Below are 15,519 nucleotides of genomic sequence, written 5' to 3'. Positions count from 1 at the left end.
GAAATGGTTCTGCCAGGTTCAGTAGCTAAGCTACATGTGAAGGCCAGGAGCTGGACTTGGTTGTCAGAGGCTATTTGAGATGCACTGTACACAGGTAGTGGGAGCTTATCCCTGCTACCTTCCCTGCCTATAACAATCCTAAGAAATCAAATTACAATAAGAAATATATATTTAAAAAATGAAGTCGTAACACAAAAAGATAACAAAAATAGTGAGGTAATGTTTATGGGTTCATTGTCTATTCAGAAATCTGATGGCAGAGGGCAAGAAGCTGTTCCTAAAATGTTGAGTGTGTCTCTTCAGGCTCCTGTACCTTCTCTCCGATGGTAGCAATGAGAAGAAGGCATGCCCTGAGAGTGAGGGTTCTAGTGACGGATACCACCTTTCTGAGGCATCACCTCTTCAGCATGTCCTTGATGGCGGGGAGGCTAGCGCCTGCGAAGAAGCTAGCAGAGATTACAACCCTCTACAGCATTTTCTGATCTTCCTCTGCAATGACCCCTCCATACAAGAGTGATGCAATCAATTAGAATGCTCACCATGGTACAGTACACATGAAGAAATCTGTGGTGACATATCAATCTCCTCCATCTCAAAACGAAACATAGTCACTGGCATGGAAATGCAGTAGAACTCCAGTGATACCTGCTGCAGGGTTCTATATAGGTCAGTATCAGTGGTTAGGATAAGCTCATCACAAAGTGTAATTACTTTCCACATAAAAGACAATATTCCAATCCCCCGTGACATAGTGAAGCATGAACTGTACCCGATCTGGTCTACACTCTATAATGAGTTAGTTGGTTTTGCTCCATCACCAGTGGGGTACTTTGTGATATAGACTGGGGCTTCCTCCCCACCGCTATCAGACTCCCGAACACATCACCTCTTTCACATCCTCTTCTCAATGGCACTGCCAGTTCTTCGACTTAGTTCTACTTCTCTCAGATATTCTGCTATTGTCACTTCTGCGTTTCTTTTTGCACTACGCCAGTCCGCACTACAACCCTCAGCACCATTCCAGTGTGCACTTGTCACTATTTATTGTTGCAGTTATTACTAACATGCAGTCTGTTCATTGTGGGAGCTTCATACAAGCAAGGATTTTCGATGCACCCTGGTGTATATGACAATAAGCCAAAGTGAATCTGATACAATTCAGGCAGCAGCAATCTCTAAGGAATTCTCTTTACGGCTGTCATTTTATTAATGTATTGCATTGTACTGCTGCCACAAAACAACAAATTTCACAATATACAGCATGTCAGTAATTAAACAAAATGATTCTGTTTCATCAGCTCTCTGTCCAAAGACAGGAAGCAGAACTCAAAGGGTGTATAATTGTTATTTTTCTTGTCGTTTAAATTTCTTATGCTTGCTTGTGTTTTTATATAATTACCTTTATATGTGTAATTGTTCAGTGAATTTTCCAGTAATTATGGTACATCTGCTTTTGTATCTTTCTAGAAGCTTTTTGGTTTTCAGTAACAGGCGTCATGCCACTTTTATAGGTTTTATACATTTGAATATATTTATATTTTTATATAGGTTATATATTTTATAGGTTAATTATTATCGTTGGAATTTTTGGTTATCTTTAGTCAGAGTGTGAGATGGCCGCATTCCTTCCTCTTACTTTGTTCATGTAACACTTGATAAAATTGCTAGCAATAAGTTTTATGCCTCATTCTTGACTTTGATCTCAAAAGCATCGTAACAAATGCTATGAAGGCAACTGAAAAGCCTTCCGTCTGTACAGCCAGATGTTAGTGGGATGCTGTACCCGACGAACTGTATCCTGGCAACAGACAGGCGCCTCTGGGGGTGAAGAGAAAAGCTGGACTCGAGGATAAGTATTACCAACGTTAACAGGCTAAGAGAGTTGTAAAGATTGGACTGACCACAACCCACCTTTCCTTTTCCGCCGCACTGTGAACACCGGTACTTCCCTCTGCCCTTGCACTTGTGGCAACGCTGAAAGAAGAGACAGTGGGTCACATCACCAGGCCCGAGAACACCACCATCACCAGAGATCACAGCAGGGGAAGTATTTAAAGGGGCCCTGGAGGGCAACTTCTTCACGTAGAGTGTGGTGCACAAGTGAACAAGCTGCTAGAGGAAGTGGTTGAGGCAGGCACAGTTAACACTTTTGAACAGGAACGTAGATAAGAAATGCTTAGAGGCACACAGGCCAAATGTAAGTAAATGGGACCAGCTCAGGTAGACAACTTGATCAGCACAGGTGAGTTGGGTTGTGCAGTTCAGTTCTATGTCTACTGTGACCCCTGTACACACTTGAGTTGCAGTCAGGGTAGCCTGGGTCTTAACAGATTGGATCAGTGAAGGCAGTGTGAAAGAGACCAGGCCTGATGACATTAAGCCAGGGTAGCCTGGATTGGAAAAGAACTGTGCATCAAGATGGGAGTGCGTGCATCAGAACAGGCAATTAGTCTTGGACAAAATCAGCATGGAATGGTTGTATCCAGCTGGGACTTCCCTAGAACATGTAGAGAGGGTAAACACAAGTAGGCTTTTTCCACAAAGGTTAGGCGAGACTACAGCTAGAGGTCAGAGGATGAATGGTGACTGAGGAACCTGAGGGAGGAATTTTTCACTCAGGGATGGTGAAAGCGTTGTACATGCTGCCAGCAGAAGTGGTGGATGTGGGTTCGATTCCAACAGTTAAGATAAATTTCAGGGATGGAAAGGCAATAGCTATGGACCGGGTGTGGGTTGATGGGACGAGGCAGAATAACAGTTCAGTGAGGACTAGATGGGCTGAAGGGCCTGTTTTGGTGCTGTAGTGCTTTATGACTCTATAACAGGGATAGGATTCATTCCATTGCAGGATATATTGGGATTCATTGCACTTGTACACATTGCAAATGGGTGCTCCATCAGCATGGTTCAACCGGCACAGAATAAGGTTACCTATCCTCAGGTGGGTGAGATAGGCTCGGCCAGTGCAGGAAGCTGATAGTAGATTGGGATCAGGTAAAATTAGAAAATAACTGATTCAGGATCAGTCTGAACTTGTGAAAAGGTTTTTTACAAATTAAATTCTTCACTTAATATCCCACTAAAGGTTGACATTGAACCAAGTAATCTTCGCCCCACTACAGGATTCCCCCATCTGTAGTTACCTTGACAGCTGCAGTGTGAGGAACTGGCACTTTCTTCGTGAAGTCCTGAAACACTGGCGGCATCTCGACCGTGATGTCCCATGGAAGGGGAGGGGTTCCACATGCACTGCTATCCACAGACTGGCCTACAGACAGAGACAGTTTACAAACCTTAGTCAGAGGGAAGTTTGCCCGCTAAACCATTGTTCATGCAGCTGAAGGGATAATAGTAGGATATTGTGGATAGTGGTGTTTCCAGCCCATATACAGCTACATACAGTCTCTCCATCTACCTCCCTAAATATTCACTCCCTCCAGCATGGCTGCAGTGTGAACCATCTACAAAATAGCCTACAGTGACTTTCCTCGGCCTCGTCAACATCACAACCCAATCCCACGCACAGTAGAGGCAATGGGAGGCCTCCACTTACAGGTTCGCCTTCAAGCTGCACACCATCCTGACGTGGAAGTGTAATTGCTGGTCCTTCCTTGTTACTGGGTCAAAATGCTGGACTCCCTCCTCATCAACACTGTGGAATCACCTATACCAGAAGGTCTGCTGCAGTTCAAGGTAGTTCGTCTCCTTACACTCCTGGGCAATCACTGCTGGCAGCAACTCCATAATCCCAAGAAATGAATAAATAAAGTGGAATAAAAGGAGTCACCTTTCAATCAGGACCTTGGACTGATGCCCTCTTTAGTACTGGATTTATAATATTCCCACAGAATATATATTTCTTGTCCATTAAGGAAAACATTGCATAGCCCATAGTAGGGCACTTTGGTAAGTACTTCTGGTGTAGACTTCTTCTATTTCTTATCATTTAACTTTCCCATGTTTGCTTGATTTTATATAATTACCTTTATACATGTAATGGTTCAGTGAATTTTCCAATAATTATGGTACAGTTGCCTCTGTACTTTTCCTGAATCTTCTCAGTTTTCAGTATCAGGTATCACAGCTCTTGAATCTGGCTATTTTATAAGTTAATTGTTATCAATTGAGTTTTTGTTATCTCTAGTCTGAGTATGAGATTACCAAAACTGCGTTTTTTTCCTTTATCCTTTCTTTGTTCTAAGACCATAAGACATAGGAGCAGAATTAGGCCATTCAGCCCATCGAGCCTGCTCCGCCATTCCATCATGTCTGATCCCGGATCCCACTCAACCCCATACACCTGCCTTCTCGCCATATCCTTTGATGCCCTGACCGATCAGGAAACAATCAACTTCCACCTTAAATATACGCACGAACTTGGCCTCCACCACGGACTGTGGCAGAGCATTCCACAAGTTTACTACTCCCTGGCTAAAAAAATTCCTCCTTACCTCTGATTCTAAGGGATTTCCCCTCAATTTTGAGGCTGTACCCTCTAGTTCTGGATACCCCCACTATAGGATACATCCTCTCCACATCCAACCTATCCAGTCCTTTTGACATTTGGTAGGTTTCAATGAGATCCACCCACATTATTCTCAATTCCAGTGAGTACAGGCCCAAAGCTGTCAAATGCTCCTCATATGTTAATCCCTGCATTCCTGGAATCAACCTTGTGAACCTCCTCTGGACTCTCTCCAATGACAACACATCCTTTCTGAGATATAGGGCCCAAAATGGTTGACAATTCTCCAAGTGTGGCCTGACTAACGTCTTATAAAGGCTCAGCATTATCTCCTTGCTTTTATATTCTATTCCCCTTGAAATAAATGTCAACATTGCATTTGCCTTCTTTACCACACACTCAACCTGTAAAATAAACCTTCTGGGAGGCTTGCACGAGGACTCCCAAGTCCCTCTGCACCTCTGATGTTTGAACCTTCTCCTCATTTAGATAATTGTCTGCACTATTGTTCTTTTTACCAAAATGCATTATCATACATTTCCCAAGACTGTATTCCAACTGTCACTTTTTTGCCCATTCTTCCAATTTATCTAAGTCCTGCTGCAATTGCATTGCTTCCTCAGCATTACCTACCCCTCCACCTATCTTCGTATCACCCGCAAACTTTGCCACAAAGCCATCAATTCCATTATCTAAATTATTGACAAACAGTGTGAAAAGTAGCGGTCCCAATACTGACCCCTGAGAAACACCACTAGTCATTGGTAGCCAACCAGAAAGGGCTCCCTTTATTCTTACTCGCTGCCTCCTGCCTGTCAGCCATTTCACTATCCATGCCAATATCTTTCCTGTAACGCCATAGGATTATATCTTGCTAAGTAGCCTCATAGCAAGAGTTCTCTCAGCTCTTTCTTGTTTGCTTTTTGTTCTTGTAACATTTAATGAAACGACGTAAGCAACAAGTTTTGTGCCTCATTCTTGACTTCCAAAGTATCTTTGGATCACAAACATGTCAGGGTTCAACAGTACAGTCATACGCCTGCAGATACTGGAATCTGGAGCAACAAACAAACTGCTGGAGGAACTAGGTGGGTCAACCAGCATCTGTGGATTGAAAGGAACTGTCAGTGATTTGGGTTAATGCCCTGCACCAAAACATAGACAAATCCTTTCCCTCCACAGATGCTGCTTGACCCACGAATTCCACTTGCAATTTGCTTGTTACTCCAGTCATACTATGGTTTTCCAAGGAAATTGGTAATGTCAATGGGCAAACTGGTTTTTTGTTATCATGTGCACTGAGGTACAGTGAAAGCCTTGTTTTGCATACTGCTCACACAGATTAAATCATTACACAGGACATTGAGGTTGAATAAGGTAAAATAACAGAGAGCAGAATAACTTGTTACCATACAGAGGAAGTGCAGTGCAGATACACAGCAAGGTGGAAGGTCACAACGAGGCAGAATGTGAGGTCAACAGTTCACCTAATCGTACTAGGACACCATTCAATAGTTTTATAATAGCAGGATAGAAGCTGCCCTCAACCTTGATCTGAAGTGCTTCAGGCTTTCCTATCTCCTGCCTAATGGAGGCGGGGGTGGGGGGGGGTGGGAGGCGAGAAGCGAAAATGTCTGGGGAGGGTGAATCTTTGATAATGCTGGCTGCTTTACTGCAGCAGTGAGAAGTGTTGACTAAATCCATGGAAGAGAGGCTGGTTCCTGTGATTTGTTGAGTTGTGTCCGCAGCTCTCTGCAGTTACTCATGTTCACTAGCAGGGCAGTTGTCATAGCAGGCCGTGATTATCTGGATGGGATGCTTTCTATGATGTGCTTCTCCTTTCTATGATATCCTTCTCCTGCCTTATAAAGCCCCAGCATTATATCCTTGTGTTTATATTCTAGTCCTCTTGAAATAAATGCCAACATTGCGTTCTGAGGCACCTGCTCCCCACACACCTCACCTGCTGGGAATGGTGGTCTCCCTCCCATTAAACTATCTCAAATCTCCTCTGTCTTCAGTACCATGAGTTCAATTGCTCAGTAAGTAATTTGCTGATGAACTGTTTGTTATTAATAACCAATTATTAGTAACTAATAAAATTTGGTTATTATATACAATAATATAACATTTTATAATATTAATAATATATAAATTTGACTATAGGTTATCCTTATATTGAAAACTAGATAAAGGATCAAACAACAGTACCATTACATTTATAAAGGCCTGTTTAATTACATAGAGCACCTCAAGGTGTTATCAAACAACGTAAGGTAGTACGTGGCATCAGGAGGTGGGTATAAGGAGAGGGGACATGGATCTTCAGGAGGATTAGTGGTAGAAAAGGAAGGCAAGGAGATCCAGTCAGCAGGTTGTAAACGACCATAAGACCTAGGAGCAGATTTAGGCCTTTTTGGCCCCCTGAGTCTGCTCTGCCATTCCATCCCCAAGGCTGCAGGAGTTCAATAAGTGGGTGACAGTCAGGGAAGCGAGGGAAAGAGCTCAGACTGTAGCAAGCACCCTTGTGGCCATCCCCCTCAGTAATCGTTATCTCAGTTTGGATGCGATTGAGGGAGATGACCTGACAGAGGACGACCACAGTGATCGGATCTCTGGCACCGAGCCTGGTTCCATGGTGCAGAAGGGAGGGAAGATTATGAGGAATGCGGTAGTCATAGGGGATTCCATAGTGAGGGGTACAGATAGGAGGTTCTGTCAGCCTGATAGAGATACCCGCATGGTGTGTTGCCTCCCAGGTGCCAGGGTACGGGATGTCTCGGATCAGGTGCAGAGTATTCTGAAGGGAGAGGGTGATCAGCCAGAAGTCTTGGTACATGTAGGTACCAATGACATAGGTAGAAAAAGGGAGGAGGTCCTGAAGAGAGAATTCAGAGAGTTAGGTAGGATGCTGAAAGGCAGGACCACTAGGGTAGTAATCATGGAATTGCTGTCCGTGCCACGTGCTAGCGAGTGCAAGAGTAGCATGATCAGGCATATTAGACTGCAGATGAGGTTGAGTACAGGGCTACGGTAGGAAACTTTGTCACATGGTGTGAGCAGAATTATCTGCAGCTTAATGTGAAAAAGACTAAGGGGCTGGTGGTAGACCTGAGGAGAGCTAAGGTACCAGTGATCCCTGTTTCCATCCGGGGGGGGGGGGGGTCAGTGTGGACATGGTGGAGGATTACAAATACCTGGGGATACGAACTGACAATAAACTGGACTGGTCAAAGAACACTGAGGCTGTCTACAAGAAAGGGCAGAGCTGTCTCTATTTCCTGAGGAGACTGAGGTCCTTTAACATCTGCCGGACGGTGCTGAGGATGTTCTACGAGTCTGTGGTGGCCAGTGCTATCTTGTTTGCTGTTGTGTGCTGGGGCAGCAGGCTGAGGGTGGCAGACACCAACAGAATCAACAAACTCATTCGTAAGGCCAGCGATGTTGTGGAGATGGAACTGGACTCTCTGACGGTGGTGTCTGAAAAGAGGATGCTGTCTAAGTTGCATACCATCTTGGTCAATGTCTCCCATCCACTACATAATGTACTGGGTAGGCACAGGAGTACATTCAGCCAGAGACTCATCCCACCGAGATGTAGCACTGAGTGTCATAGGAAGTCATTCCTGCCTGTGGCCATCAAACTTTACAACTCCTCCCTTGGAGGGTCAGACACCCTGAGCCAATAGGCTGGTCCTGGATTTATTTCATAATTTACTGGCATAATTTTCATATTACTATTTAACTATTTATGGTTCTATTACTAGTTATTATTTATGGAGCAACTGTAACGAAAACCAATTTCCCCCGGGATTAACGAAGTATGACTATGACTATTAATGTGTGGCTGAGAGACTGGTGTAGGGGGCAGGGTTTCAGATTCCTAGATTATTGGGGCCTCTTCTGCATGACCTGTACAAAAGGGACGGGTTACACCTGAGCCCAAAGGGGTCCAATATCCTTGCAGGTGCATTTAATAGAGCTGTTAGGGAGAGTTTAAACTAATTTGGCAGGGGGATGGGAACCGGAGTGATAGGGCTGAGGAAGGGGAAAACAAAAATAAATCAAAGATAACATGCAACAGAGATTATAGAAAGAACAGGCAGGAGATGAGGCTTAATCACAGCCAGTGGCATGAGTTACAGGGCAATAGAGACGTGCTGCAGTTAAAACAGAAAGCAACAAATACTGGACTGAGAGTGTTGTATTTGAATGCACGCAGCATAAGGAATAAAATGGACGATCTTGAAATTCAGCTACAGATTGGCAAATATGATGTTGCGGCCATCTCTGAAACTTGGCTAAAGGTTGGCTGCCATTGGGAGCTTAATGTCCAAGGATATACGGTATATCAGAAAGATAGGTTAGTAGACAAAAGGGGTGGTGTCGCTCTATGTATAAGAAATAATATTAAATCACTGTAAAGAGATGATATAGGATTGGAAGGTGTAGAGTCTCTATGGGTTGAGTTAAGAAATGGCAAGGGTAAAAGGACCCTAATGGCAGTTGTATACAGGCTTCTGAAACAGCAGCCAGGATGTGGATTACAAATTACAGCAGGAGATAGAAAAGACACATCAGAAAGGTAATGTCATGATAATCGTTGGGGATTTTAACATGAAAGTGGATTGGGAAAACCAGGTCAGTACTGGACCTCGAGAGAGAATTTGTAGAATGTCTAAGGGATGGCTTTTTAGAACAGCTTGTTGTTGAGCCCACTAGGGGATAGGCTGTGCTGGATTGGGTGTTGTGCAATGATCTGGAGGTAATAAGAGAGCTTAAGGTTAAGGAACCCTGAGGGAACAGTGACCACAATATGATCGAGTTCACATTGAAATTTGAGAGGGAAAAAGTAAAATCCAATGTGTCAGTATTTCAGTGGAATAAAGGAAATTACAACGGTATGAGAGGGGAACTGGCCGAAGTTGACTGGAAAGGAACATTTGCAAGAAAGACAGCAGGTCAGCAATGACTGGAGTTTCTGCAAAAAATGAGGGAAGTATATTCCAAATAAGAAGAAATTTTCAAAGAGAAGGAGGACACTACTGTGGCTGATAAGTGAAGCCAGAGCCAAAGTAAAAGCAAAAGAAAGGGCATACAAGGATGCCAGAGCTAATGGGAAGATAGAGGATTGGGGAGCTTTAAAAAACTTGCAGAAGGAAACTAAGAAGGTCATTCAAAAGGAAAAGATGAATTATGAGAGGAAGCAGGCGACTAATATCAAAGAAGATACTAAAAGCTTTTTTAAGTATATATAAGGGTAAAAGAAAGTCAAGGGTAGACATAGAACCAATACAAAATGAAACTGGAGATATTGTAATGAGAGATGGCAGAGGAACTGAATGCATATTTTGCATCAGTCTTCACGATGGAAGATGTCTGCAGTATACCAAACATTCAAGAGTGTCAGGGAAGTGAAGTTTGTGCAGTGTAAATTAAGACTGAGAAGGTGCTCAGGAAGCTTAATGGTCTGAGGATGGATAAATCTCTTGGACCTGATGGAATGCACCCTCGGGTTCTGAAGGAAGTAGCTGGAGAGATTGCGGAGGCATTAACAATTATCTTTCAGGAATCGATAGACTCTGGCATTGTACCGGATGACTGGAAAATTGCAAATGTTATTCTGCCATTTAAGAAGGGTGGGAGAGAGCAGAAAGGAAACTATAGACCTGTTAGCCTGACATCAGTGGTTGGGAAGTTATTGGAATCGATTGTTAGGGATGAGATTATGGAGTACATGGAGGCACATGACAAGATAGGCCAAAGGCAGCATGGTTTCCTGAAAGGAAAATCCTGCCTGACTAACCTACTGCAATTCTTTGAGGAAATTACAAGCAGGGTAGACAAAGGGGATGTAGTAGAAGTGGTATACTTGGATTTTCAGAAGGCCTTTGACAAGGTGCCGCATATGAGGCTGCTTAGCAGGATAAGAGCCCATGGAATTACAGGGAAGTTACTAACATGGGTGCAGCATTGGCTAGTTGGCAGAAAACAGAGAGTGGGAATAAAGGGATCCTATTCTGGCTGGCTGCCGGTTACCAGTGGAGTTCCACAGGGGTCAGTGTTGGGGCCACTGCTTTTTACGATATATGTCAATGATTTGGACTATGGTATTAAAGGATTTGTGGCTAAATTTGCCGATGAACAGAGGTAGGTGGAGGAGCAGGCAGTGTTGAGGAAGCAGAGAGACTTAGATAGTTTAGGGGAATGGGCAAAGAAATGGCAAATGAAATAAAATGTTGGAAAGTGTATAGTCATGCACTTTGGTGGAAGAAATAAATGGGCAGACTATTATTGGAGGACGTCCTTTTAGAACTGAGATGCAGAGAGATTACTTTAGTCAGAGGGTGGTAAATCTGTGGAATTTGTTGCCACGAATGGCTGTAGAGGTCAAGTCATTGGGTGCATTTAAGACAGAGATAGATAGGTTCTTGATTAGCCAGGCCATCAGAGGTTATGGGGTGAAAGCAGGGGAGTGGGGATAACTGGAAGAATTGGATCAGCCATGATTGAATGGCAGAGCAGACTCAATGGGCCGAATGGCTGACTTCTGCTCCTATATCTTATAGTCCTATGGTCCATCATGGTTGATTTATTATCCCTCTCAACACCATTCTCCTACTATCTCCCTGTAACCTGATCCTTCCTGACACCCTGATTAATCAAGACCCTATCAACCTCCACCTTAAATATACCCAATGACTGGGCTTACATGGCCTCTGTGGCAACAAATTCCACAGATTCAGTACCTTCTGGCTAAAGAAATTTTCCTGACCTCTGTTCTAAATGGATGGCCCTCAATTCTGAGGCTGTGGTTTGAGACTGCCTCTCGATAGAAAACATCCTCTCCGCATCTGCTCTTTCCAGACCTTTCAATATTCAATAGGTTTGAATGTGACTCCTCTCATTCCTGTAAACTCCAGTGAGTACAAGCCCAGAGCCATCAAATGCTCCTCATATTTTAACCCTTTCATTCTGGAGTCATTCTCGTGAACCTCCTCCGGACTCTCTCCAATGCCAGCATATCCTTTCTTAGATAAAGGGCCCAAAACTGCTCACAGTGCTAAAAGTGCTTTATAAAACCTCAACATTACATCCTTGCCTTTATATTCTAGTCTTTTCAAAATGAATGCTAACATCACATTTAATTTCCTGACCACCGACATAACCTGCAAATTAACCTTTAGAGAACCCTGCACAAAGACTTGCAAGTCTTTGCACCTTTGTCCCCACTCTTTGGCTCCTGCCAATCAGCCACTGCTTTATCCATGCCAGCATATTTCCTGTAATACCATTGGTTCTTAACCTGTTAATCCAGCCTTATGTGTGGCACCTTGTCAAAGGCCTTCTGAAAATCCAAGTACCACAACATTCACCAATTATTCTTTGTCTCTCCTGCTTGTTATTTCTTTAAAGAATTCCAACAGATTTGTCAGGAACAAGGTTTTTCCTTAAGGAAACCATGCTGACTACAGCCTATTTTATCATGTGCCTCCAAGTAACCTGAAATCACATCCTTAACAATTGACTCCAACATCTTCCCAACCGCTGAAGTCAGACTAACTGGCCCATAATTTCTTTTCTTCTGACTCTCTCTCTCTTCTTGAAGAGTGGAGTGACATTTGCAATTTTCCAGTCCTCCAGAACCATGTCAGAATCTATTGATTCTTGAAAGGAAATTACTAATGCCTCCACAATCTCTCAAGTCACTTCTTTCAGAACTCTGCAGTGTAGACCATCTGGTCCAGGTGACTTATCTACCTTCAGACCTTCCAGTTTCCCAAGCACCTTCTCCCCAGTAATGGCAACGTCACACATTTCTGCCCCCTGACACTCTCGAACTCCTGGCTTCCTGCTAGTGTCTTCTACAGAGAACACTGATGCAAAACACTTATTCAGCTCATCTCCAGTTACTACCTCTCTAGCATCATTTTCCAACGGTCTGATATCTACTTTTGCCTCCCTTTTACACTTCATATATCTGAAGAAACATTTGGTACATTCTTTAATATTATTGGTAACTTACTTTTGCATTCCATTTTTCCTTATTTATGACTTTTTTTAGTTGCCTTCTGTTGGGTTTTAAAAGCTTCCCAATCCTTTAACGTCCCACTAATTTTTGCTCTATTATGTGTCCTCTCTTTGGATTTTATGTTGCGAGCCACAGTTGGGTCATTCTGCCTTTAGAATATTTCTTCTTTGGGATGTACATAACCTGTACCTTCTGAATTGCTTCCAGAAATTTGAGCCATAGCTACTCTGCCATCATCCCTGCTAGTGTTCCCTTCCAGTCAATTTTGGCCAGCTCCTCTATCATGCCTATGTAATTCCTTTTTACTCCACAGTGATACTGATACATTTGGTTTTAATTTCTTCTTCTCAAATTGCAGGCTGAATTATATCATATTATGACCACTGGTCCCTAAGGGTTCCTTTACCTTTAGTTCTCAAATCAATTCCGATTCATTGCACAACATCCAAGCCAGAATAGCTGATCCCTTAGTGGGGTCATCCATAAGCTGCTCTAAAAAGCCAACTCGTAAGCACTCTTCAGGGCCAGCATCAACCTGATTCTCCCAATCTACCTGCATACTGAAACCCATCATGACTTTCATAACACTGCCCTTTTCGCATGCATTTTCTATCTCCCATTGTAATTTGCAAACCACATCTTTACTAGTGTTTGGGGGTCTGTAAATACCTACCATTAGGGTCTTTTTACCCTTGCAATTCCTTTGCTCTATCCACAATGATTCTACACCTTCTGATCCTATGTCACTCTTTTTAATGATTTGATTTTACTTTTTTTACCAGCACAGCCACCACCTCCACCCCACCCCCCACCTACCTGCCTGTCCTTTCGAATCAATGTGTATCCTTGGACATTAAGCTCCCAGCCAAGATTCAGTGACGCCCACAACGTCATACATGCCACTCAGTAACTGTGCTGCAAGTTCATCTACCTTATTCCATATACTGCATACATTCAAATATAACAATTTCAGTTCCTTATTCACCCTTTCAATTTTGTTCACTTTTTACACTGCAACTCATCCTGTTGATGGCAATTTTTCCCTATCACCAGCCCCTCATTGCTAGCAGGCTCACTACATACTGCCTCTACCTCATCCTCAGCACTATCACTCGGGTCCCCATCCCCCGGCCATACTGGTTTAAACCCTGCCAAACAGCTCTGGCAGACCTGCCCATAATGATATTGGTCCCCCCTTGGGTTCAAGTGTAACCCATCCATTTTGTCCAGGTCATAACTTCCCCAGAAGAGATTGCAATGATCCATAAATCTGAAAACCTGTCCCCTGCACCACACAGCCACACATTCACACATTCACCTGCCAAATCATCCTATACTCGTCCTCTCTGGCATGTAGCACAGGCAGCAATCCAGAGATCACTACCCTGCAGGTCCTGCTTTTCAGCTTTCTACCTAATGCCTTATAAAGAACATAATAATAAAAAACACAATACATATGCTGTAAATACATAAGATAGCTTATATACATAGATTGAATGTATGACCATAAAGTTAGGCTAGGCACAGGAGCGTCTGTACACAAAGTGACTCTTACATGAAATAATAAAGTAGTATTGGTGGTCGGGGGTATAAAGGAGTTGATCAGCCTTACTGCTTGGGGCAAGTAACTGTTTTTGAGTCTGGTGGGTCTGGCGCAGATGCTACAAAGCCTCTTCTGTGATGGGAGTGGGACAAATAGTCCATGAGCAGGGTGGGTGGGATCCTTCACGATGTTACTGGCCCTCTTCCCACACCTTTCTGTATGTATGTCCTTCATGCCCCTGAATAGTACAATCCCACAGCTCCTGTTCAACCACTGATTGAGCCAAACAACCAAAAGTGGGCTCTGTGACTTAACTTGGGTCAATCTACCTTAAACAACTCAAGCTGAAGTGAGCATTGAACAATGGTTGAGATATGTACCCTCAGGTGGATGGCTGATATTGATCTCTCTGTCCCAGTAGCTGACTGCTGCTGTCATTGTGAAAACAGTAAAAATGGGCACTTTGCTAACACACACTCACCAGTGAAGGGTACATGAGTCCATTCAGTTAGCCGGGATTCAGTGAAGGTCTCGAGGCGGTACTAGAAGAGACAAAAGTATTCTGGTAACTGGAGAAAATATTACCTCTAAAGAGGCTGCACATTATAACCCAGGTCAGCAAAAGCCCTAATCAGAGGCCAGTCAAAGCTCCCTGAGGCAACACCAGCCCCTCTCCAGTGACAAGTTCCAAACAAAGTCCAGCATGCAATCATCAGAAAACATAGGCAAGCATTCATCATTAGAAACTGTTTGTGGTCTGTAGCTGCAACAGGGGCCAACCATAGCCAGATAACCTATCATCAGCAGACAAAGCTTAGCACCCCATTATTAGAGGCCAAATATAGTCTAGAATTGTATCAGGACCATTCATAGCCCAGCATCCAATGATAGCCTCTTCTCCTTCTGACTTTTAATGGCAGTGGCAGTCCAACTTAAAGGTGCATTACTGCCACTAACTGCACTGGAGTGTGGTGTAGAGAGTTGGGAATTAAAACCCCTACTAGTTCTTTATCAACTGAAAACTAAATTACCCCAAAAAGCCCTACAGATTTTAAATAATCTGTATTATGAATTGAATTAAAGTCACTTTTATAACTTAGCAAAGTCTTTAAATGAAAACTGTCAACCCCCACAAAGCTAGTAGTGCAGCCTGCATTTGCTTTCTTTCAACCTTATCTGCTTCACATTGTAAAAAAATATGTTCAACTGTTTCATAACGATGACAACACCTACACACCCCAGAGTGGTTTTCCAACAAGATACAAGGAATAATTAAGCATAGTATGCCCAATTCTATGTCGAGTAAATATAACTGCTTCCCTTCTTGTCTTATCCCCTTCTCCCATCAATCCAACCGTTTTATGTATTCTGTAAAGGTACCTCCCTTTATACCCATTATCCCACAGGTCTTGCCATAATCCCTTCCTCCTTAGCCCCACCAATCCCTTAGCTTCTGATTTACTAAGTGGAACATCAGAT

At 43.3% G+C, this 15,519-nt stretch overlaps 1 protein-coding gene across 2 annotated transcripts in view; it reads right to left on the bottom strand.

Moving 5' to 3' along the window:
- The window catches only part of LOC134357056 (protein SSUH2 homolog), an 80,165-nt gene that overhangs the window by 26,072 nt on the left and 38,574 nt on the right, over positions 1–15,519 (bottom strand). For both annotated transcript variants that reach the window (XM_063068373.1, XM_063068374.1), the window contains exons 5-7: positions 14,522–14,582; positions 3,144–3,268; positions 1,912–1,974 (exon numbers count right to left, since the gene is read on the bottom strand). In XM_063068373.1, coding sequence (XP_062924443.1) covers positions 1,912–1,974; positions 3,144–3,268; positions 14,522–14,582 — 249 coding nt within the window. The remainder of the gene's footprint in view (positions 1–1,911; positions 1,975–3,143; positions 3,269–14,521; positions 14,583–15,519) is intronic.

The sequence above is a fragment of the Mobula hypostoma genome, chromosome 15 (assembly GCF_963921235.1).
Source record: "Mobula hypostoma chromosome 15, sMobHyp1.1, whole genome shotgun sequence".
In the NCBI taxonomy this organism is placed as follows: Eukaryota; Metazoa; Chordata; class Chondrichthyes; order Myliobatiformes; family Myliobatidae; genus Mobula; species Mobula hypostoma.
This window is presented reverse-complemented; position numbering and strand designations above follow the sequence as displayed.